Below are 24559 nucleotides of genomic sequence, written 5' to 3' on the forward strand. Positions count from 1 at the left end.
CCGATTCGCGAAAACAACCGAAGCTTCGCTTCAGTTCGCGATCGGGAGGCAGAAAATCAGACTCCAACGCTTAACAACAGGGATAATTATCCTTCCCAATTTCTGTCGTCGTTCTCCTAGCCACTGCACTGGCCTTCCAACCCCTCTTCCTATTTTCGTCAAGCAATCCAGCCGCCTCTCAGCCAATGCACAAGCACTATGGTCCTTCTTCCTACCACTTTCCTTGATTCCAACCGCCTTTCAAGAATCGCACAAGCTTTACATGCCTCTTCCTAGTGCTGGCAAACCCCCGGGGTACCAGTTCCTACAGTTTTTCACCACCCAGCACCAATTCCCGTTGTTGTACAGTCCACCGCCACCTCTCATATTCCCTTCCACGTCGCCACCACTTGCTGTCAGCCTCCTCCCAACAAATCACCCTCACTTCTCCATCATTTGATGATGTAGCTCTGGGTTGTCAACCATCTTCCAGCACGACAATCGCTTTCGTCCTTCCCTTCCATGCTATTGCTCTCCTTTAGAGAGCCATTTTTGTGTTGTTTCTTTTTTTTTTTTTTGCAGCGAGTTTTTGTTATGTGTTGTTTACAAGTTTGTGTTGTTTTGTTAAGGATTTATCGTTATAGTTTTAAAAATTTATCTATAAAATTTATCGTTTGGTCTTGGTTTTGGTTAAATCTGGTATTAAGCCCCATAAAGAGTCATGATATACGTGGCAGAGAAACGAATAACAGAGTAATGTAGCATTTTACTGAGCAATACACCTTGAAGATAGAGTAACCACACATCTCGAAAATAATGTAACAACACCTAGAAGGTAGTTAAATGCTCAACCCACATTACATTGTAGCAACACACCCTAAGAAGGTGTAACAACACCCCGTAGATGGAAAAACACGCTCTTCTCATACAGTGTAGCAAAGTATCTCGAAGATAATATAATGATGCATCCCAAAGATGGTGTAATGATGCATCCCGCAATGCCCCATAATAATTGCTTACAATCATCATACTCATGATATAATGGCTTTTATAAGACTCATGAAACTCTCTCTATTACAACTCTCCACTATGACTTTTATGACTAAATATTACATAAGTGGTCCGCTAATCGTGCAACTCCCAACTAAGTAATTTGCGGTCTACGGATGTTGTCACTGCTTACGTAGCTATCAACTCCGGTCTACGGATGTCATCACAACTCATGCAACTCTGAACTTTGTCTTGCAGTCTATAGATGTTACCACAACTCATACAGCTCGTAACTCCACCCTATGTGGCATACATATGTCATGTTATCACAGTTCATGCAGCTTGCAACTATGGTCTTTGTGGCCCATGGACGGTATGACAACTTCGCATTATGATCTATGTGACCAACTACAACATAAACCATTGTAAACTCACGTAGCTCCCGACTCCAGCCTCAACTATCTATGGATGTTAAACAACGATCTACATCTCACATGGCCAACTGCTACCGTGAGTTTCAACTACACCCTCTATGACAAATTGGTGATGCACTCACCATCTACAATATTCACGACAGACTACTACCTCCATACCATTGTGCATCAACCTTGTAATTTCATTTTCTCTAACTCAAGAGAGGTGTAAGCATGTATACTCAGCAGTATATAATGGGTTATTTTAACTTGTTATGTCACTTGATTTTTTCTCCTTTAGAGGATTTTCCACATAAAAAGTCGGCGTGTCTCATCCAACTTACTTCTATTTTATTATGTGAGAGTATGTTGAATTCTACAACACTAAGACAAAAAATAATCACTATACTGTTGTGAATCCTCTAACACACATCAATTCTCTTTATTTTCATTCTTTTAACGAAATTTCTTAAATAAATTTTGTTATATCTTGCATATTAAAGATAAGTGGTAAATATTTATTCCACAAAGGAATTTTTTAAAAAATGTTTATTTTACAACTATTTATGATCCTTTTTATTTTTATTCTTTTGATGAAAATAATTAAATAAATTTTATTTTTTCTAGCAAATTAAATTTATATCTTTCGATGCCCTAGAGGCTACAAAATTAGTCTGAGCAGCCAACCCTATTAAAGTATCACAAGTGTGATTTTTAAACTTTTTAGGACACGAGTAATTTTAAATCCTATCTTTTGAGATAGTTAGAGGGTAGGGATTGTCTATTATCACAATTATTTTCATTATTATTTTTTTTATTTTATTAATATTTTAATTTGAATTAAAACGCATTTAACTTATGGAGTTCTTACATAACAATCACTTAAAATATTAAATATAATATTTTGACAATTTAAACTTAAAAGTTAACATTTCAAGTACAAAAACCCATGAATGGCTAGTTAAGTGAGTCTGACTTTAATGAAAAAGGAGAAATTTTTAGGGGTTGAAATATTAATTTTTAAATTTAAATGATCGTCATGTAAAAAATCTTAATATATTTGATTAGGTTATAATTATTTTTAAAAGCATTAAAAACACATAACACTTATTTTTAATATTTTCAAAATAATTTATTTCTTTTTCAAAAGTTAAAATAAAATATGTAAAAAAAATGCAGAATAAATATTTTTTAAAAGTAAAAAACCAAAAAATAAAATAAAATTAATCCTAAATAAACCTCTTGTTTCCAGAACGCCGCACGTGGGAAGTTAAAACACCGCCTAGCAAACGGAAAACGTTAAGCGCCTCGAGCGCCAACAGCCCCAGCCCCCGGGCACCTCGGGCATCTGGATCGGCTATTCGGCATCTCCCTCGCCCAAATTCCGATTCTCAGCATCTTCCTCCTCAATCCAACGGCCCTGATCTCCCCTTTCTCCACTATAAATCGCTTCCTCCCGCACAACTCTGAACCCCCCCACACCAAACCCAGATCCTCTCTGCTCCTCTCCCTTCTCCCCAAATGGAGCTTGTCCTTGAATCGGCGCTCGAAGCAATTATATTACGCTATTCTGCAACTCTCGCCGGCCACATCTGGACCTGCATCGCCTTCTTCGCTGCAGCCCTAGGCCTCTGGCGCCTACGCTTCTTCGGATCTCGATCGGAATCCAAATCCATCGCCCCCACTGTTCACGTTCCCCCATCGAAGCCGGCGATCATCCCGTCGGCGGTTGTTTCACCTCCGGTACTGGATTGCAGCGATCGGATTGGGACGGAATCGTCGACCAAGGGAAGGTTCACCGCTTACTTCCTCGCCGAAGATGAGACTCACGGCGGCCATGAGGACGAGGAATGGGTACCTGAAGGTTTTAGTTACGGTGCAGACTGTTGGGATTGTTGGGATTGGGAATGGAGTGCGGATCTGGGTTGGTACGGTTGCCAGGATCGATCGGCGATTAACGGCAGTGTTGTGAAGCTGTGGAACAGTGGCGGGAGAGGATTTGCGGTCGTGCCGGCGGTTAGTGAGCAGTGGAATTAGGGGCGGAGTGGGAATTTGGTTCTGAACGAATTGTTTGTAGATAAGTATTATAAAGCCCCGCGTTCGCCAGCGCTCAAACGCTGTATTGGCCAACGCCAGGCGTGACGGCGATGCTTCGCCGGAGAAATTTTTTTCGTTCTGTACCTGTTACTTTCTCCTTTGCGACGAAATCAAAGTTTTTTTTTTTTTTTCCCCTTCCCTAACCCCTTCAAAAACAATTATGCCTCCTTCACTTTCTCTTCAGGCCAAATTAGGAAGGAATACTAGATATGGTTATGATAAAAAAATATTCCGTCTCGAAGTTTGCATGTTTGAACAACCAACTACAGGCCGTCATGATGTCCGCCGATGACGTATATGATGATGTTGCCGCTGCTGATTGGCTCCCCGAGATGCGATGTCTAAATGAAATATTTTGTGGATGAATGTAGCTAGGACATTATGATATATTGGGGTGATATTTATCCTTTTCACGATAAAATATTACATACTGAGTTCAGATGTAGCTCTGAGTCGAGACTCCAATAATATCTTATCATATGTGTGTGGCTGGGTCCACCTAAAAAATGATGAAAAAATGTTAATTGTTGTGTTATTTTAAAACAACTCCAATAACACCACAATAATACCTCAATAACACCCAGGAACAACGCCACTAACAACCGCCCAAAGTATCACACAAATAACACCGCGGTCTATTGTGGCGCTATTGAAATGTTATTAAAGTCTTTTCGTCATTTTTTAAGTGAGCCCAATCAGATACAAATGAAAATATTCTCCATAGGCAAGATTTTTTCCATTTTCACACATAATATCTTTTTTAAAATTAGGGGTGGGGAATTTACTCTATGAAATTTATAATATTTCTATATAAATAATAAAATTTAATATTTTTCTATGTAATTTAAATAATTTAATAGTTTTATTTTAATATATTTTTTATATTTAATAATGTAACCGCCCTTAAAAATAATAATGCTGCAATCTTCCCTGATAATTGGACATTCATAAATCCCTTTTTGTTTTTAAACCACGGAGAATAAAAGCAATTATGAACATTAAATTAAGAATAATTTTATTTTAACAGATTTTTTTTGCAATAATTCATGTGATGCAACTGATGATGCCAATTCAATAGATGGGGCCGGGAGAGTAAGTGCCACTGTCATTCAATTTAAAATTGTGGGAATTATGTACGTACCAACTAATGCTTATGTATTTGCATGCCTAACACGTAAATTTAATTTTTTTATATTTACACCCATGAAATCTATGTATTAGGTTAAAAAATATTAAAATTTTTATACATATAAAAGTATGTCGGCATGAATCTTGAGATAGATAAATGACCCATGAGATGACATTGACGATCGACCATAGTAGTTGACGACTGTGGCGAAACTTGTCAGGAGAAGTTCTGCAGGGCGGGGATCAGTCCTCAAGACGATAAACATGAAACTTTCTTTTGGATCAAATATCGATCGAGCTGTGGCTTATCTGACGATCAAAAACTCTCACGATCGAATCACTCTCTGCTTTTATTATTTGCGAATAACTCTATAATAATTAAAAAATTGTGCTGATAATGAGAAGACTAAAATGTACTTTTGTATCGTCGATTCCTACGGGTAAAAGTAAAGATTTATCATGATATATGATAATTATTTGATGGTGAAACTTTTGCTCTCATGATTGAGCACATCTTAATCCCATTGGTTGTATGAAGATTCCGTAATAGAAGTCTTGTCCGCCTCCTCATTAATGCAATGCTCTCAACGCACTTTTTTAAAAGTGATTTTGTCTGTTGTTGGAAAAAAGTTGCATCGACCGATTATTAGGAGTTTGGACAGTTTATGACCAAAGAATTTTATTTTTTTTAATATGCAGGAAAATTTTGCCATCCGCTCATATTTTAGCTCTCAAGTGAATTCATATAATACAACGCTAATCTCAACAAGATATTTTAATATAGTACTAACAAACTATCAACATCATTATTTATTTGTACTAAATGTAATATTATTTAAAATGATTGTCACTGATATGATCTTTATAATTGCAACTTGCAAGTTGTTTTAGATGTAGAGAGTTTCAAACTCACATATGTTAGATCAGTTGGTAGGCATCTGCTTCGTGAGTTGGTCTGGGGTTCGAATCCCCCCAGCGAATGATGTTATATGGGGGTGGTACTCGAGTGGTTAGGCGCATGGGTCCAACCCAAATCTAACGGGTTGTGAGCCAGAGGTGGTTGGCAGTTCCGCCTGTCAATCTATTCGATCATGCTCAAGGCATAGACCATAGAGACTAGGGGAAATATGAGAGAGAGAGAAAGGAGGAGAGTAGGTGGACTTGCTCCATCGGGGTGAATGGGGTGTTTCAAGATTTTTAGACTTATTTATTTAGTAAAAATAGAGGTTACAAGAGGGGCACTAACAAGCCTCTTTACATGAAAAATTTTCTCTTATTTATATATGATAAGAGGATAAAGTATGAAATTACATGATTATCATTGCTTTAAGGAGAGTGGCAGGAGTATTCTAGTCTCTCTGTCTGGCTGTTAGATTTTTTGGAGATCCATGTATACCATTTTCTTACATGTGTGTGTGCATGTTGGGATTATTTTGTTACCTAAAGTATGTACGATATATTTAATAATTTAAGGTTCTTTAAATGCTCTCAATGCTAGTGTGCTAATAATATCGTGGTTTATAAGGATTTTTTTGGTTGAAGGCAAATAGAAACAGCAGATTCTCTGTGTTGTAAATGGAATATTGAGTGGTGAAGTGTTGGATTTAACAACTTTATTGAATCATCATAATTTAAAACTAAAAATATGTATAAATTTGCAAGGAGACTCCTAGTGATGATAAGATAGATCAAGTTTATCTTACACAATGTAGTGTGGCACTAAGTTATGCCAATGTATATATCATTTAATATAAGGAGAACCACTTTAATGTTGTAGAGCCTAATGTTTCCTAACAATAGAACATTCTTTACAACAAAATATTTATAAATTATGATTTATTTCATCAAAGTATTTTGAAAATTTTATTTCATTCTTTTTTATATAATTATTTTATAACGTGTATGTATGCTATACTAAAAATAATAGGGCTAAAATTTTCTATAATGAAGATCTAAGGAAATCTCCAGTAATATCAGTATGAAAATCATAATAAGAAGTGTAATTTTTTTTTTCTTTCATCAAAGTTTATTTATTTTTAATTAAGAATAATAACCCTTATATCATTTAACTTTGATTTTCCTAAACCATAAAAGTGACTATTGGATGTTACTATAATATTTTTAAGTTTTAAGAAATCATAAAAGTAACTCTAAGGCATATATTTTGTGATCAAGGTTGATATTCATAGAACTTAACGAACTTGTGAACTAATTAAATTCTTTGATAAGTTCAAAAATAAAAGCTTCTTCATATATCTTGAAATTAAAAACCTTGTGCATACGATGCATTTCAATAACTATAAAGGGCTCATTGTCTATATCTTTAATATATCACCTAGAAATTTAGATGATCTTGCTTGAATTTTGATGCATTTTGGGTAAGAGATCCTTCAAATTTGAATTTGGGATTATACAAGTTCTGATTTTAACAAATTTATAGCTAAATTGAGCACTTCAACAATACAATCTTAATAACATTGAAAGTGATCCAATTTAAATCCAAAAAAACTCATATCAAACATTTGGTGCATTAATTGAAGGGCCAAAAATATCTAAATATGACATGATTGTACTCAAATTGAGTGGCTCAGCAAAAGAAATCCAATAAGTCCAAGGTCATTTATTTTTAAGGTCTTTAAGCCACTTGAATTATTAAAAAATAGCTTGCGATTAAAGGAACCAACATAGACCATCCAATTAAGTGTTTTGGGAAGTTGGACAAATTTAGCATAATGCCCCTCTCAAAAGCTTATAATTAGACCTTAATTCTTCATATGAAGGGGTAGGAGATGAGCTAAAAACTAAAGCATAACTCGTGAGAAAAAAAGTGCATGTAAAAGACCAATCATTTCTAACTATCACCAGTAATTATTACCGCTAAATACAGTTTTGTAGCCACCAACTATAGTTATTTTAGCCAAATGCAACTGTTGTTACCCCTAACTATATTATTTTTTAGCCAACTACGACTATTATAGCCACCAACTATAGTTGTTGTAATCCAACCATGATTAGTGTAGCTAAACAATTACTATACATATTTAATTATCAATTTTGCACTTTCAATTCAAGAGAAGAAAGAACTTATATACTTGCAATTTCCTAACAAATCATTTTGACTAGGCCACACCCCATAGTTTTTTCATTTTTGGTGTCTTCTCATATTCAGAAGCTGATCATCTCTTGCATTTATATCTATGTGTGTGTTGGACAATTATGCCAAGTCATTGCTTAATCTTTCTCCACCATTAAAAGCTTTTAGCATGTAACAATCTTATACTACCTTCATCATATTCACAATTATTTTTCTTATTGAAAAAATTGAAAGTGTCATTCAACATACCAAATGGTTTACTAACTCCACATTTATATGACATCAAAATAATTATATTTTGATGTGATATAAATGTAAAAAATAAAGTTTAGATATTATATATGTAACTAAAATTATTTACTCATCTGTAGTTTAATAAGTAAATAATGAATCAAATCCACAAAATCGTCCATGCATTCTATTTATATGATAAACATAGACATTATTTGAGAAAATATTACATATTTTATAAGTATATACGAACAACATTGAATGAGAAGATCACTTCACGCAAAAATGAAATTATGATAATGTGATCATCTCATCCACCCTTATCTGCACATACTTACAAAGAGTTTATTATTTTCTCCATCCATTTTATTATATAAAATTTCAAAGTTAATTAAGCCGGCATACTCAAAAGCAATATTATATTTGCCATATAATATTTTCTTATAAATCAAAATCATATCAATTTAATTAAAAAAAAAAAACAATATAAGATGGAACCTAATAAATTAAGGAAGATTTACATACATACCACTCAATTCCTATGTAATTACATATCTAATACCTAAACTTTAAGTTTTACACACATACCACTTTACACGTTCAATAACAAGTGTATTTCGCTTGTTAAAAGTTAAAATGAAATTAGTTTTGATTTGATATAAAAATTTTAGGTGGTATGAATGTAAAAAAGTGAAGTTTAGGTGTTAGAAATGTAAAGTCTAATGTGTTAGATATGCAAGTACAGGTTTAAGAATACAAAATTGCTGGACAAATAAAATCAAAGGGTGGTTGGAAGCATTGCTTATCATTGAAGATAGAAATCATCGTATAATTCACCACAATTAGGACTGAATAGAATCGACAAATTTAATTTGGTTTTCATATTGTATGCTGAAAAATGATATGCACGAATCTCAAGGCTTTTCAGAAGCTTAAATAAGGACTAAAATGCACGTTGCTCTTCACTTTTAAGTAGGGTTGAATATGTAATTTTTATATCATTTTGTCCCTTCTATCTTCTATACATGAGGGTTTTATGATGGATGAGGAATACTTGGCTCTCCATACGGGCCAAGCTGATTGAGTGGAGTTCTTAATGTCATTCAGGTGGTCAATCAACGATCTGAGATACATATGATGCCCATTAGTTGCTTGTCGTTGGTCTCGGTAGGATCATCTGTGAGGTCAGTCCCACCATCCTTGCTCGAGAGTCGACCGCTCTCAATTAGCACGTAGGCAGTCGTTGCTAGCAGCATGATCGGATTCTTACCCATGTATGCCTCATCGAAGTCGAGTTGTTTGCATCATGAAATAATGTAAAGAAAAAGGACTTCATAAAAAAGAAATCTAAATCTAAAAATTAAGACTGAGACTCCTCTTACCCATGAACCAATTCATCTTATATGCTATAATCAACACATCAACCTCACCATAAGACGGGAGGGCTACAACAACCCCTTGGTGTTATGGGTCATTGGTGGGTCTTGCATCGTACTAAAAGGTTGGACGGTCATACCAATGGTCAAGCTGGCTAGCTTAAAATTCCTCCCCGTAGTGTTGAGGAACAAGCCCACCTAATATGGCAGTAAGGTTGCAACCGTTTTTTCTCTCCTTACTGAGGACTTTCTTTTTCTTGTCAACTTACGAGTGGTACCACTCCTTCGATCTCCTTAAGGCTACACAAATTCAATTTTTATTGGGGATTTTGCCCGAAGTATTTGACACGCTCTCCATTACAATGCTCAATAGCTGGCTAATTCAAAGGGTTGCAGAGCAAAGAAGGAATGAGAAGAATACCTATCATGTCTTATTTAAAGAATCAAATGTGCGGAAATTAAGCGACTTCAAATATTGTATCAACTTTTAATAATGTGATCTACATTTTATATTAAATTTTCTTATTCTTATCGTAGCGTGGCTTTCAAAAAGTAAAAGAATTAGGAAATTTAAATATGTACATAAAAAATAGGGCATCACTGATTCCGATGAGATCTAACAATCTAGAAGAAAAGATTGTGACAAAGTAGGACCAACGAGATTAAGATCATAAGGCCTATTTGTTCGACTAACTGACGTTGTTTGAGCCTAAACCAATAAGGTCAAAATAGACCGAGCTACGAGGAGGATCAAAAGACAACCCAATGATCTGAGTCCAAACCATTTAGTCAGAAACGAGACATAGGGACATTCAAGCCAACTACTATGGGAAAGGCAATACGAGGGAGAATCCAGCCCCTTAGCATCTCTAGCTATCTTAGGCTTCTTTTGGTGCCGCGTTTCTCGCACGGCCCCAAGTCGTCCATTTTTTTTTCTTTTGGCTGTCACGTTTTGGCGACATGCGTGAAAATTTTTCGTTGAACTCGGGCTGTGGGTCAAACCCCGCGGCCCACATTTCCACTCCTATTTTTACTACCCTTCTTATCTCATCCCTCGCGCCAGAGCTCTCTCTTGAGACTCTTCCCTCTCTTCTTAGCCTGAATGGCGGCGGCATCCCGAGATGGAGCTCCTCCTTCCTAATCAGTCAGTGGTCTTCGACAGGGATAAAGCTCAGATTGTTTGCTACGGGTAACCGAGTCTTCGACCGGAAGCGGATGTCAGTCAGAAGAGGCGCAACATTGGGAGAAAACAAGACTCGCCATTTTGGTATTCTGGGGGGGGGGGGGGGGGGGGGGGGTTGTTTTGGGGGGGGGATTGGTTGTTAGGGCTCGAAGGATGGCATCTTGTATCTTGTTTCTACAGGGAACCACGAGAAGGAAAGGAGGAGGATGAGGGATCTCCTGTCCACCCATTAGAGCTGCGTTGTTCTGGGGTTAGGATCTACACTGATGCTTGCCCATGAATTTAACATATAATTTTTGTTTCTGGTTTGTTAGTTGTTTCGATTTACTAGTTCCATTGTCTTTAATGGGAAGAAACAAAGGAATGTTTGCTTTAACCATCTTCTGCCCAATTTTTCTTTAAGAATAATTACATGTACAACATCCCAAACAGATGCTTTTCTTTTGAACATCGTTTTTTGGAAATTTTCCTAAACCTTTGTTGGACCTAGTTAGGTATATATAAGAATCACGTAATTGTGATGTTTTTTACTATGACGTTAACGACTTCAATGGTGTGTGTGTGAATATCAAAGTTTAGGTGCTACATATGTGCATATATAAGAATTATGTGGTATGTATGTGAATGCCTTGAGAAACGGAAAGGACTTTCCAATAGTGGCAGAATGATCATTAGTTCAAAAATAGCTGCCGCACAAATTTTTTAAACTGCAAAAAGCAAACAACCAACTAGCTTATTCGTAGCAGCTTCCTGGGGCAGACCCTTGGAAACGTTAATAGATTCCTCATAAGTGGTCAAGGATCGACTGTCAGGTTTTCATATCAAGCAAGCTTAGACAACCAAGTCAATCTATGTCGACCAAAGCTCAAACGATCGAGTTGATGCATATCAAACAATCTTGACAGACCAAGCTGATCCATATCAAACAAGCTCAATCGAACGAGCTGATCATGTCGACTAGAAGCCAATTAAGCGTAGCCGATCTAGCCAAAAAACAGTCGAACGATATTCTTATTCAGATAAGATAACATAAATACTATGCACCATTTTAAAGGAGGGATAACTGTGTAACATAACGATATTTGTCCTCTCCTCTATACACAAAAAAACATTTTATAAATAAGCTACGATTGATACGATATATTACTATTCATTAGTATTCACTTATGTTTCTCTCTCTCTCCCACCCCTCATTATTTTATATTTCTTCGGTGTGATTCATGAACAAATCAAAATTCAACAGTTTACAATAAGAAAATTAATTTATTGTATTTGAAAATTTACATACTTATTACACAATTCCTATGTATTTACATATCTAAGACAAAAACTTTAATATTTATATTTATAATATTTTGATTTTATAAAGTTATATAACAAGGATACAATCCATCTTTACTATTTTTATGCAACGTTAAAAATTTGAGTGTCATATTTATAACAATTCTACACATTAATTCTAATGTATTCATATATCTAACAATTAAATTTCATTTTTTAATATATATATGTCATTTTAAATATGCATAAAGATGTATATTTCATTTTTTTAAAATTACAATAGTGAAATAATAAATGTGATATAAAAAATTTGGGAGGCAAAAATGTTATGGAGATTTGGGAGGCATAAATGTTAAAAAACAACATTTAGGTCCACTATGCAAATACATAAAATTGGGTGGCTTATATATAAATGCGTTGCCCTTTTTTTTTTTGAACAAATTCAAATGTCGCCGTTTATAAATGAGATGGAAGAGCCCAAAAAAAAAAAAGCTCAGAACCTAACGGTCATCAAATCCAGACTTTTGCGGCCCTTTCATCCAATTCCTAGGACCGAGAGCTTCGACTAACACTATATCTTCAATCAATTCAATGGTTACAGGCCAAGCTTTTCAAAAACACGTTGGCGAGATGGAAGAGCAGTCGGAATACGATGAGTTTGAGTCTACTGATGACTCCGACGATGATCCCTCTTTCGACATCATGGAGGAAATCCGGTCGGCCATTTCCAAGCTCTCTATCCAAAAGCCTAGAGCCAGGTTAGTTCTTGATTTTGCCTTCTTGTAATCTTGAGATTCGGGAAGAATTATGCCATTGTAAAATAGGTGTTTTGCGTTTGAGCAGGAGATCTAAAATTGTTCATGACAACTTGGAGAGCGAATCCGAGAGAGAAGCTGTGGGGGGTGAGATCCCCAAGCTGGATAAGAAGGATGAAAAATCCTTTGAGAAGGTTGAAGAACTTATTAAAGGTCTGTTTGTGTTTCTCTTAACAAGTCATTGATGGGTTGCAATTTGTTTATCAGATCTTGTGGATCACAAGAAACCATTGCAAGATAGCCATTGCATTTTTTTTTTTTTCTTTTTTTTCTATTGTTTGGAGAAATATGGGAATTTGTGATATTTGTAGGTAGATGGCATAAATTAGTTCTTTTGATTATAACTATCGGGCAATGGATTATCAAGATTTCAGAATGAAACCAGCACACTCCTCACTTAGGATTCAAACAAGTCTTAACAAGGCATGCAATAGTTTTTTTTTTCCTCTCTTTGGTTTCTATGGTGCTCTGCTTCATACTTTGAAAGGCTTCATCTTATATGACATAGATTTTCAAAACCTTACCCAACGATTATTTTTTTCAAATCAATCCTACAGTATTTCAGAACTATTGCACTTAGGATTAAATTTTATTATTAGTTTTTTTTTTTCAGGCAAAAGGCCTGGCATAAATTAGTATGCTGATTTACAAGCGTTGCATGTCTAGCTGATCTTTAACACATGTCGTGGTTCATTTTTTTTCTCCTTAACGTTTCTCTGATCATGCAAATTGCGGGATCTTTATAATATATGTCCCCCCAAACTTCTCTGTACAGAATATGCAGCATATCTCTGTTTTTGATTAAATGCTATTGAAACTATTAGTCCTATGTTCACTGATGGTTTAAATTTAGGTTGAATAGATGCATCATCCTTTCAAAAATTTTAATTCAGAATATGGATTATGTTTTTTATGCTATTCTATAGTCATATATATGTAATACATTATTTTCATCCCTTGTAATAACAGAACGTTTGTATAAATAATACAGAAGGTGGCCATTTAGAGAAACTTACACTTGATCAGTGCAAGGTCTACTTGAGAAAGCATGGTTTGAGATTAACAGGCAACAAAGCTGTCCTAATTTCCAGAATTAGAGAACACCGAGAGTATAAACTATTACCATTTCATTATATTTTATTTTAGTTTTTATGCATGGATATTATGTGCAACAAGTAGAATATTGCATACAATATTTCAATTTTATGCATTTGTTATGTGTAACATCAGCTCCATTATTCCACTCACATTCTAATTCTATAGTTATTTTTATGAATAAACAGGATCATTAATGGCTGTGGGGAGACAAAATACCCAGCCGAAAGCTTTGTGCTTAACTGCAAAGGTATATGATTAGTCTCATCTAGTAGCACCTAAGCAAAAAATTATACTAAATTATAATTATCTTAGAATGCCATTTATAAATGAGTTCTTAGGATTGCATCAGTGTATTTCACACAATGGATCAATTTTTCCTTGAGCATAAATTTTGTTTATCTTATGCCTGCTTTACACTTAGGTGATGCTTGCCTGGGAGATGTGGTCATATTTGAACAGAATGTATATGACATGTAGTGCTACTTCTCTAAACCTTTTATGTTATTAACCTGTTTTGAAGGCTTTTAACCAAGGTTTAGAATGCAATATACTAATGTATTTCTATTTTTCCAATCAGGTTCAGCATTGCATCCAGGAGTGCTACAGGTCCACCATGTGGCACCAGGACAGTTGCCGGTCGTATTGTAAAGGAGAGTTATGGTTTTGCGAAGCAGCAACACACGTTCACTGTAAGTTTCTTAAATGTATCCATTATAATTCCTTCTTATTTTCTTGGTAACAAACTTGAGATTGTTTCGCGTTGGGTAGATTGAAGTTCTATGGAGCAAAGGAGTAAAACCATTGCAACCTCTTCATCAGCTTTTGATCAAAGGAAGAAATCTTTATAGAATTAAGACAATGAGACAGGTTGGATTTTGAAATTTGAAATTAGTTTGCCTTTTTTTTCTCTAAATGACTGGTTTCATTTCTTCAATTTGTAGAGGTGGGTTGATGAAGGGGAAAGACTAAAAGTTTTGCAAGAGAAGCATGGGAGAGGCTCGCATGCACGATATTCGAGAGAGATAAGGATCAAAGAGAAGGAAAAAAGAATGAAGGGAATAGTGATCAAAAGGGATAGATTTCATCAAAAGTAAATGTTCTACTTTTAAATGCAATAACTATTGGAAGCATTTAACATTGACCTTAAAATATTTTTATATACTCCAATAGAAGATATAAAGTTATGTCATTCTAATGTTTCCAAATGCCATTTTGTAAACTAAATTCTTAAAGCATAGAATAAATCTTAGTTAGCATGCATACATCACATTTGATTTTCTTGTGATCAACTAAAAATCAAACATCTTGATAATATATATTCAACAATCCTCATCAAGTTCATGTATTATGTCAATGATAGGGATTGGATTTAAGTAGAGTTCTCTTAACTGGATTTAATCACTAAAAAATTTGTTAGAGAAGCTTGGGAGAGAACCACATGCACTATATTCAAGAGAGATAAGGATCAAAGAGAAGGAAAAAAGAACTAAGAGAATGGTGATCAAAAGAGATAGATTTCATCAATATTAAATGTTCGACTTTTAGATGAAACAAATATTGGAAGCATTTAACATTGACCTTAAAATATTTTTATTGTTGAATACAAAAGTGTCCAGAAAACACACCCAAGGTATAGAACGTCACGCTAGAAAGAGGGGATAGTAGAGAACAATAGAGAATGCATAACTTTATTCATTATATTGACCCCCTATTTATAGGAAAGGATCCAGATTTGAAGGGGGTCTTCCAGTAATTACAAGAATATTTAAATGTAATACGATGGTGAGAAGATCGTCGATCGTTTGTCGCATTTTTACTTTGTCAATCGCCGTTCTGAGGGACAATCATTCGACAGGCTTTTACGGTCATTTGTCTCATATCTCCTTCGTCAGCATATGATTTATTTGTCATTAATAGCTACGATCGACCGGTTACACGATCAGTCGTCCTTTTTTTTGAGTTGTCCATTTTCTTTGTCGACTTATTTTTTGTATACATATTTAGTTCTTTGATTTTCTTGCTTCTTGAAAGCTGTGCAACACATAAGAACAAGAGAATCTTTTTTATTGGTACAAAAAATACATAAAAATATGAATTAAATGTCATTATTACTTAATAATGAACTTCCCCGGAATTTTGTGCCCAGGCCGCTATAAATAAGCCACTGGATAGGAAAAGTTTGCATCATCTCTCTTCTTCCCGTTCTTTGGTTTTTCTCCTTTCTTCCACCTGTGTGGCATGTTGTTTGGTGAGAGAACGTCGTCTGTTTACAAAGATGCACTCCTCAAGGCTATGAGTGTTATGCGGGAGAAGACCCGTAAGTTTGATGTGAAGCGTAAATGGGCGGGTGAGGCTTTCGCAGGGGAGATGAGTAAGAAAAGGGCTATGCAGAAGTTAAGAACTGGCGAGCACGAGGATCGAGTTGGATCTTCAGGTTTCCTTGCAGGCTTGTTGCAGGAGAGGGCTTTGGAGCAGGCTGGATGTCGTTCTAACGATTGTCTTACAGGGCACCCGTCAGAGGTGGATGTTCCCAAATGCTATTTTGGAAACTAAATTCTTAAAGCATAGAATAAATCTTAATTATCATGCATATATCACATTTGATTTTTCTGTGGGGGAGATGAGTAAGAAAAGGGCTATGCAGAAGTTAAGAACTAGCGAGCACGAGGATCGAGCTAGATCTTCAGGTTTCCTTGCAGGCTTGTTGCAGGAGAGGGCTTTAGAGCAGGCTGGATGTCGTTCTAACGATTGTCTAACAAGGCACCCATCAGAGGTGGATGTTCCCAAATGCTATTTTGGAAACTAAATTCTTAAAGCATAGAATAAATCTTAATTATTATGCACAGATCACATTTGATTTTTCTGTGATCAACTAAAAATCGAACATCCTGATAATATATATTCAACAATGATCATCAAGTTCATGTATTATGTCAATGATAGGGATTGGATTTAATTAGAGTTCTCTTAACCGTATTTAATCACTAAATAGGATTTGATTAAGAAGAAATTGGTCTTCAATTTTATCGTACGTAAACTTTTGGATTTAATTGTGCATTAAATGGCTAAAAATAAAGTTAATGTAGAAATATCATGTGGCTGATACTCATTGATGCTCATCTATAAGCATGTGAATCGTTTGGAATTTTAGTCAACTTCGGCGATACTTATCAATGACTGATACTCATCGATGCTCATCTAGCATGTGAATCGTTTGGAATTTTAGTCAACTTCGGTGAAATAGAAGAAGTAACAAGGACATAGAATTATTGACTTGGTTTAGCTACAAATTGATTCAATGAAGTTAATGAGTGCAGAGGTTCACAGGTATAGAGGATTAACCATAATATTATCCCTTGATTGCTAAGGTTTTACTAAACAAGGTTTGTCATTTCAAAAAGGCAGGAGAACCTACTGTTTATTTTTATCTTTGAACTTGTTGATACTTCGAAACATAGATTGATATAATTCAAATGTTGTAGGTGACCTATCTGAATTTGTGGGATAGACCTTTGAGAGATGGGACCAATTTTAATGGAATTAGTGTTGGCTAGGTGGATATAATTTGTTGTTTGTTTGTCTTAGGTTATCAGAATTTTTTTTTTCTTAATGACCGGAGGCTATTATACGAGCCCCGGTCATTCCTCATGTGCCTAAGAATTCGAGTACCACACCCTACACACGAGAAGAATCGAGTCCCAGAACAGAGGGGACTTTCAACTGACAAGCCGATGCCCGACCAACTGATCTGAGTACGCGACGCTTAGGTTATCAGAAGTTTTTTTTTTTTCTTAATGACCGGAGGCTATAATACAAGCCCTGGTCATTCTTCATGCGCCTAAGAATTCGAGTACCACATCCTACATATGGGAAGAATCAAGCCCCACACAAAAGAGGACTTGCAACTAACAAGCAGATGTCCGACCAACTAATCTGAGTATGCGGCACTCAGGTTATCATAAGTTCTTAGTTATAAAAATTTTAAACAAAGCGCTTAGCACATAAATTTTCACCCCATGCTTAAGGAACTATTGAAGAAGGATTTATAGTTAGCTTAACCACATGCTAAACATGAAAATGTGTAAACAAAATGTTCTAGATAAAAATCATAGCCAATCCATAAAATTTTACAATAGATTAAGCAACTTCACTCCAAATAAGGCTTGGTTGCCTTCATGCTTTGCAATAGTTTTACATAAAATCTTGTATAAATATAATAAAGCACTCTATAAACTTAACTCTAATATAGCACGCAATATGCATTCAATTTCCATTTTGCCCAAACTAATTTTTCCAATCCTATCCAGGAATAAATTGACTGGCAATCACAATCCAGCAAATAAAGAAAATCAGCAACCACAGAACGAACATGAAGATGAACAGAAGGTGAAATCAGATGCTGCAAGTTCTTCCACCACTCAGCAAAAAGGTGGCGTCCTGATTCCTCAAAAACTTCCCCAGAGCATTTTGGGGAAGCCTGAAACGACCATCTTCTCTGCTCAAGCAAGCACCCAGAGATCGTGGAAGCACGAAAAAGCCAAATTCTCTGCTCAAGCAAGCACCCAGAAACCTCAAAATCAACAAAATTTTCAGTATATGAACCACAGATGTCGCGAGCACCCTCGTCCGGTGAATCACCAGGGTTTTCAAGCCTCTCAATCAACGAATTCAGCACATGTTAGACCTCATCATGTTTATCAACACCATTACAAGGGAAAACAGCATGAGTACATGCATGGTGGTCATCGCCAACATAAGAATTATTCTCATCATGTGAACAACAATGCATGCGCGAATCGTTTCGTTTATGTTCCATTGCAGCAGCAGTATCAAGAATATGAGAGACGACCGCCGCCATGCCACTATTTCAGCCAAGGCCAGTGATGGTTGGCAGGTTGCTCAAATCTACTTCCTATTTCAGACAGCTTTTTTTGCGTTGGTGGTGGTTCAGATTAATGTTGACTAATTTAAATCATTTTATTTTTGAAGAATGGAAAGAAATATTCATGAATTTGCGAAAATCCCATGTTTTGCTTACTATCTTTTTTTTTATATATCTGATATTGGTCCCATCACATCACCAACATTGCTTACTATCCAATGCTTCGTTTATATTTCTTGTTGCATAATGTTTTTAGGTAACCATAGAAATATGATGAGAAACCTTAATTTATATTTATGTCCTCGAACATTATTCTATCTTTTTAAGCAATCCTAATATTGCTATTAATAAATGTAGCATATGTGAATACATATACAAATAATTACATAATACATGCATTGATTCGTTCATATTCAATTCAATTTAAATTTAGCTAAAATCAAGTTGGATTTCAGTCTTGCCTAACTTTGATTTAATCAATCTAGCTCAAACTCCAACTCGAAGTAGCCCGAGCTCAGCTCGCCTGAACTCATCTGTCTGCACCCTGCCAAGATTAGATTTCGAGTTGGAGCGTCTCATCCTCTACTTTTCATTAACATATCATTGTATAGCAACTTATCTTCTGATGATTTGATTAGTGGCAGAACAAAACATTATAACACTAGCAAGATTCCATGACTTGTAGATGCTTCAATCCTTTCCTTTCCCTATAAACTATGCTTTATACTATCGCATCCTTTACGCTGCAACTTTACTCCTCACTTAAGGTTCCCACTTTTGCATTTTCTATCAGTTATTTTGACCCCCAATTAATGAACTAAAGTAGAAGGGCACTTTTGTGTAATGTGGTACATCACCTACCACATCTCACACCTACCACTCTCTTGCTTCTATAAATAGAGAGGGTGTGAGGCTTAGGAGAGCAAGGGAAGAAATCTTAAGGGTGTGAGGCTTAGGAGAGCAAGGGAAGAAATCTTAAGGGTGTGAGGCTTAGGAGAGCAAGGGAAGAGATCTTAAGCTACCACAAAGGAGGAGAGAATAGCTAGGAGAGCTAGAGAGGAGGAGAGCATCTTGAGGTCTTATATCAAGGTCTCGCTTGAGAGAGAGGTCATAGAAGGAAGATAAGGGTTCATCTCTATGTATAAGCTATGTATTCTCCATTTCTTTTGTCTTAGTGATCTTTTGTCCATTTCTTTTGTCTTAGTGAACTATTTGATTGATTCCCTTCCGTGGACGTAGATCCAGTTGGATCGATTCACGTAAACGATCTGTGTTTGCTTGTGTTCTTTTTCGTCTCATTTCTATGCCAGGAAGTACATATCTAACAACACTATCTAAGTTCTATCGCCTCATGCTCGGACTTGTTGCACATTGATCGGAAACAAAATGAATAATCTCAAAAGATCAGATTCGAACCACGCCTTTTTTTTAAACTGACATTTACAGGCATACCACCCCATTCCTATGTTACATACAATTTTATATAATATATATATATATATATATATATATATATATATATCACTCAAATCTTTCATATTACATCGAAAATATCACTATTTTAACTCTCAAAAAGTGAAATACACCTTTTCATGCATAGGTATGGTGGTATGTATGTAAACATTAATCTTTAAATGTTACACATGTAAGTGTTTCAAAGAAAAAAAAACATTTTACTTCCCCTTGCCATATGAGCAACGGTATTCCTTAATAAGGACCTATTTGGTAGTTCCAGGAGCTCTCTGCCGGTTAGAACAAGGCCCGAAGACTCTCGAAGCTTTGCTCCGACCGCCGGAGGACCATCTAAAACTACTTTTAAAGTGATTATTATTTGAGGAAACATATGACCCGTAAGTTCTAAAAGCATGTGGTATCAGATTCTTGATCTCTTTGTTCAAGCATAATCAATTTTTGTCAGCATATTATAAGAAAGAAAGCATCTTTTTAATCTTAAACACCAAGTAATTCAAGGAATTTGAGAACTTCAGCTGCCCTCAACAAATAGCCTATAATTATCCATGGGAACAAAGCAATTAGCATCTGGTTAAGATGTTCAGAGTTGCTGCAATGGCTATTATTACTACATTTCTATTGGTGGCTGGCAATGGAAGATCAGAGGATGACATGGCCGCAAGGTCCCCTGAGGCAAGCTTGTGGTGTGTGCAACTGTGGTACATGTCCTGTGGTTTGTTCGCCGCCAGCCTCGCCGCCGCCGCCGCCACTGCCTCGTCTAAATGAACCTGTGAATTTGGTTCCTTCTCCGCCAGAAAAGAAGCCTCCATCGCCCCCGCCGCCACCGCCGCCATCTACTTCATGGTCATTTTCATCATCACCATATTCTTCATCTTCTTCTTCTCCGGCTGGCCGGCAGGATGGAGGGGGTTTCTCTTACCCTTACTACTATTTCTACACCTCTGATGCGTTTAGGGCACAATGCTTGCTTCATGGCTCCTTGTGGTTGGTTTCCCTGCTTTTGGTGTCAGTCTCTATTGTATGAAGGTAGAGATGCTTGTGATGATGGGTTTAGAGCCTTTTCTTTTTCTTCTTTTGCTCTGTGTGGGGGACTTAAGCCTGTATGAATATGATAATTTTAGTTTGTTCTGTGATATTAGCTTTTTTACATGGGAAAATTAGTTGATTATGAAGCAATAAAATATATTCTTTTAGTAGAATTTTCTGTCCAAAATCTCATAATTTAGTTTTTGTTTGGCTATCATGAGAAAATGAAATCATTCTTCTTGAAAGGAAAAGGCTGAGAAGGAAATTAGAGGCATTGTATACAATTGAATCCAAATTTGTCCGAGCCATAGAAACTTAGAGAGAGAAGTGGAGAAAGTGTGATAGAAGGAGAAAGAGAAGGAAAGAGCCCACACAAACTTGCCCCATAGAGGCAAAATGGTGTATTCCCGGGTTCTGAAAAATAAAAGATACAAGAGAGATAGCGAAAGAATTCTCCTTGCATAGTATGGATCATCGTTTGATTGCCCGGTTATCAGTCGGCTTTCAGTTCTTCAGCCAGCCAGCTTTATGATTCCTAGTTTTTGATATGGACACTCAGATTGTCTCGATATTTGTGCAAGTCATTTTTGGTCGCACGCATACTAACCACCCAAAATATTTAATATAACATTTTAATCATCTAAAATTTAAATATAATATTTTAACCACTTTTTTCATTGCAACCATCCTCTTAAACTCACTCGTGAAGCCTTGAGCGATAGTTATGAAAGATTAAAATGTTATATTTAAAATTTTGGGTGGTTAAAATGTTCCATTTAAAATTTGGGTCGTGAAAATGTTATATTAAATATTTTGGATGATTAGTACGTAAAAATTCATTTGTTTCTTTTAAATAAGTCAGCTGCACGAGCATTAGCTACTGAAAGTATCTTATAACAGTGTTGCAAAATTGGAATGAAAGTACTTATTGTAAGCAAAGAAGGAAATCCTGAAGATAACAGAGCTAATATAAGGGGCATTTATGTACATACCACCCAATTCTTATGTATTTACATATCTTACATATCTAGACCCAATTCTTATGTATTTACATATCTAGCACCTAAACTTTAATTTTTATATTTATACCATCCAAATCTTTTATAGCACATAAAAAGTATCACTTTGATATATTTTCAGGAATTAGTTTTCTATGTAAATCTTCCTTAAAAACCAAAAAAAGAATCCCCATGAAATTAGTATTGCTAATTAAATGCATCAAAATGGCTTTAAGTAGTTGTCTGCCATTTTTTTCAAGAAGGGTTAAGATTTTACAATGGAGAGAAAGGATTCATGCAGCTGACCACATAGGATAAGGACTTTGGCCAAATTTCACCCATTGTCATTTACATACATACCGCCCAATTCTTATATAGTTACATATCTAACTCCTAAACTTTAATTTTTGCATTTATACCAACCAACATGATTTATATCACATCAAAAGTACCGCCATGTTAACTTTTAAAAAGCGAAATACACTTTTTTTCATGCATAGTGAAGGTAACATGTATGTAAAAATTGAATTTTTGGTGTTAGCTATGTCAATACATATAATTGAGTTGTATATATGTACATCTTCCTTCTTCTTTTTCGATGGTGAACTTCAAAATATGCAACCTTTTTTTTTTTCTTTAAGAAATGAGGCTCGCGTCCAACTTTATTAAAAAAAGAACAATAACAAAGAATTACAACTTAATACAAATCAAAAAAAAAAAAAAAAAAAAAAAAACAGCTAAAAGCAACAACATCTACTACACAAAAGCATCTGCAATCATATAAAAAGAACCAACAAACTAACATTGTTAAGAACAAGAGAAAGGGAAAACCCCAAACCCAAGTTCGTAGCCATAGCCCAATCAAACAATAGTATAATCACCAGCTAGAGGAGGAAGAATCTTCAATAGACAACGATATCGGCCAACCCAAACTCCATAAATGGCTATAGGATCAACAAATTCATCTGAAAAAGAAAATTAATAAAGAAGAAAGAAAGTATACCCAAAAAAAGAGACAATAAATAACAATCAAATAAAAAAACAAAAACTTCTATAAAAATGGAAGTTAAAAGAACAATCACATAAAGAAATAGTAGACCAGGATGATAGAATAAAGGAAGAAAAAATGGATGAAAAAAATGGAACAAAAGAGGGCTCAGACGTCTCGCTTCCAAAGTAAAACATTAAACCTTCAACCAAGATTAATGTATATAATACGAATATATACCATAGAACAGTAAAGGTTTAATGCAAGGCTGGAAATCATAGTATAAAAACCAAATTCCGACCTAATATTCAATGTAGTATCTAATCCGACATAATATCAAGTAACTCTAAATCAGTCAAGACCCATAAAAGGATATGAAAAAACCCAAAAGCCAAGTAGAATATCACATAAAGGAAATCTCTACCCAATAATAAATATTGATTTAGAAAACTAAATATATAATATTGAATGATTGAGATTTCAAAATAAAAGAAAATATATATATATATATAACACCAAAATCACTGACATAAGATTAATTGATTGTAAATCAGCCAATAAGACCCGAGAAAGGGTCTCAAAAAGACCAAAAACCAGGTAAAATATCACCTAATGAAAACCTCCACCCAAGAACAATAAATATATATTTAGAAAACTAAATATATCATATTGAACAACTAAGACAAAAAATAAAATAAAGCCTCACAACCAAATCTAGTAAGCAAAATAAAAGAAAACAAAGCTAATAAAAGGTTAAAGATTATAGAATTTCTTGAAAGAATCAGGAATACAAGTTTAAAAATTTCATTTATTATTCTTAAAAATGTTCATCCAATGAATATAATAAATATTACAATCAACAGATGTATATTTATTTCTTAAAATCATAAAATTCTTTATATACCTTATATCATAGGTTGTAACTTATAAAACTAAAAGATAAAAATGCTTACAAATTCTGCATGATAAACTATCAGAATGATAAAGAACCTAATAAATATTACTAGGAGCAAAGAAAAAATTATCGTAAGACAAACATTTTTTTAAGAAACAAGTGAAGAAAAGTGCATTAAAAAAAGAGATGATTATGTGTTTTAAGATCATTGTAAGATAAAATATAAGTAAAATTAATATTTATCCCTCTTAAAGAGATATTAGCACAAGTTTTGCATCATTTAATAGTAATTTTTCACATATGAAGAGCATAATCTAAAGAAAATTTTTAAACCAAGCCATACTAAACCAGTTAACAGAAGGATAAGTGGCAAAAAAAAGATAAACAGTTTTATGAAAATAGATAGGACTGTTATTCCAAAGACAAGTAAAGTCATTTCACTACAAAAATTAGGAGCATTATGCTTTTGAGAAAAAATCCAACAAAGATTGTGAATAATATCCTTAAGTTTCAAATTAAGAGGAAAATTAAATCATGAAAAAATAGAATCACAAAAAAGCTATTAAAGAGAAGTGCCATAGAACCAATGTTCAAAATAATATATATATATAT

General features: G+C 34.9%; 2 protein-coding genes across 2 annotated transcripts; both read left to right on the forward strand.

Annotated features, from left to right (window-relative positions):
• Positions 1–2903: 2903 nt before the first annotated feature.
• Positions 2904–3419, forward strand: LOC110020480. The gene has a single exon (XM_020718601.1). It carries the CDS (start codon positions 2904–2906, stop codon positions 3417–3419), a length of 516 nt encoding a protein of 171 aa, XP_020574260.1.
• Positions 3420–12278: 8859 nt separating this feature from the next.
• On the forward strand, positions 12279–18602 carry LOC110020508 (zinc finger CCCH domain-containing protein 62-like). The gene is made up of 9 exons (XM_020718638.1): positions 12279–12530; positions 12616–12740; positions 13579–13696; positions 13871–13932; positions 14107–14158; positions 14263–14374; positions 14454–14552; positions 14627–14775; positions 17993–18602. Exons 1-9 carry the CDS (start codon positions 12364–12366, stop codon positions 18567–18569), a joined length of 1461 nt encoding a protein of 486 aa, XP_020574297.1. The 5' UTR covers positions 12279–12363; the 3' UTR covers positions 18570–18602.
• Positions 18603–24559: the final 5957 nt, after the last annotated feature.

This window comes from Phalaenopsis equestris, unplaced genomic scaffold (genome assembly GCF_001263595.1).
Source record: "Phalaenopsis equestris unplaced genomic scaffold, ASM126359v1 Scaffold000098, whole genome shotgun sequence".
NCBI classification, from domain to species: domain Eukaryota; kingdom Viridiplantae; phylum Streptophyta; class Magnoliopsida; order Asparagales; family Orchidaceae; genus Phalaenopsis; species Phalaenopsis equestris.

Coding starts and splice junctions, on each gene's coding strand:
- LOC110020480 (XM_020718601.1), top strand. CDS start 2,904: ATGGAGCTTGTCCTTGAATCGGCGCTCGAAGCAATTATATTACGCTAT.
- LOC110020508 (XM_020718638.1), top strand. CDS start 12,364: ATGGTTACAGGCCAAGCTTTTCAAAAACACGTTGGCGAGATGGAAGAG. Junction 12,741..13,578: donor GGTTGAAGAACTTATTAAAG/GTCTGTTTGTGT, acceptor TAAATAATACAG/AAGGTGGCCATTTAGAGAAA. Junction 14,776..17,992: donor AGGGATAGATTTCATCAAAA/GTAAATGTTCTA, acceptor AATCCTATCCAG/GAATAAATTGACTGGCAATC.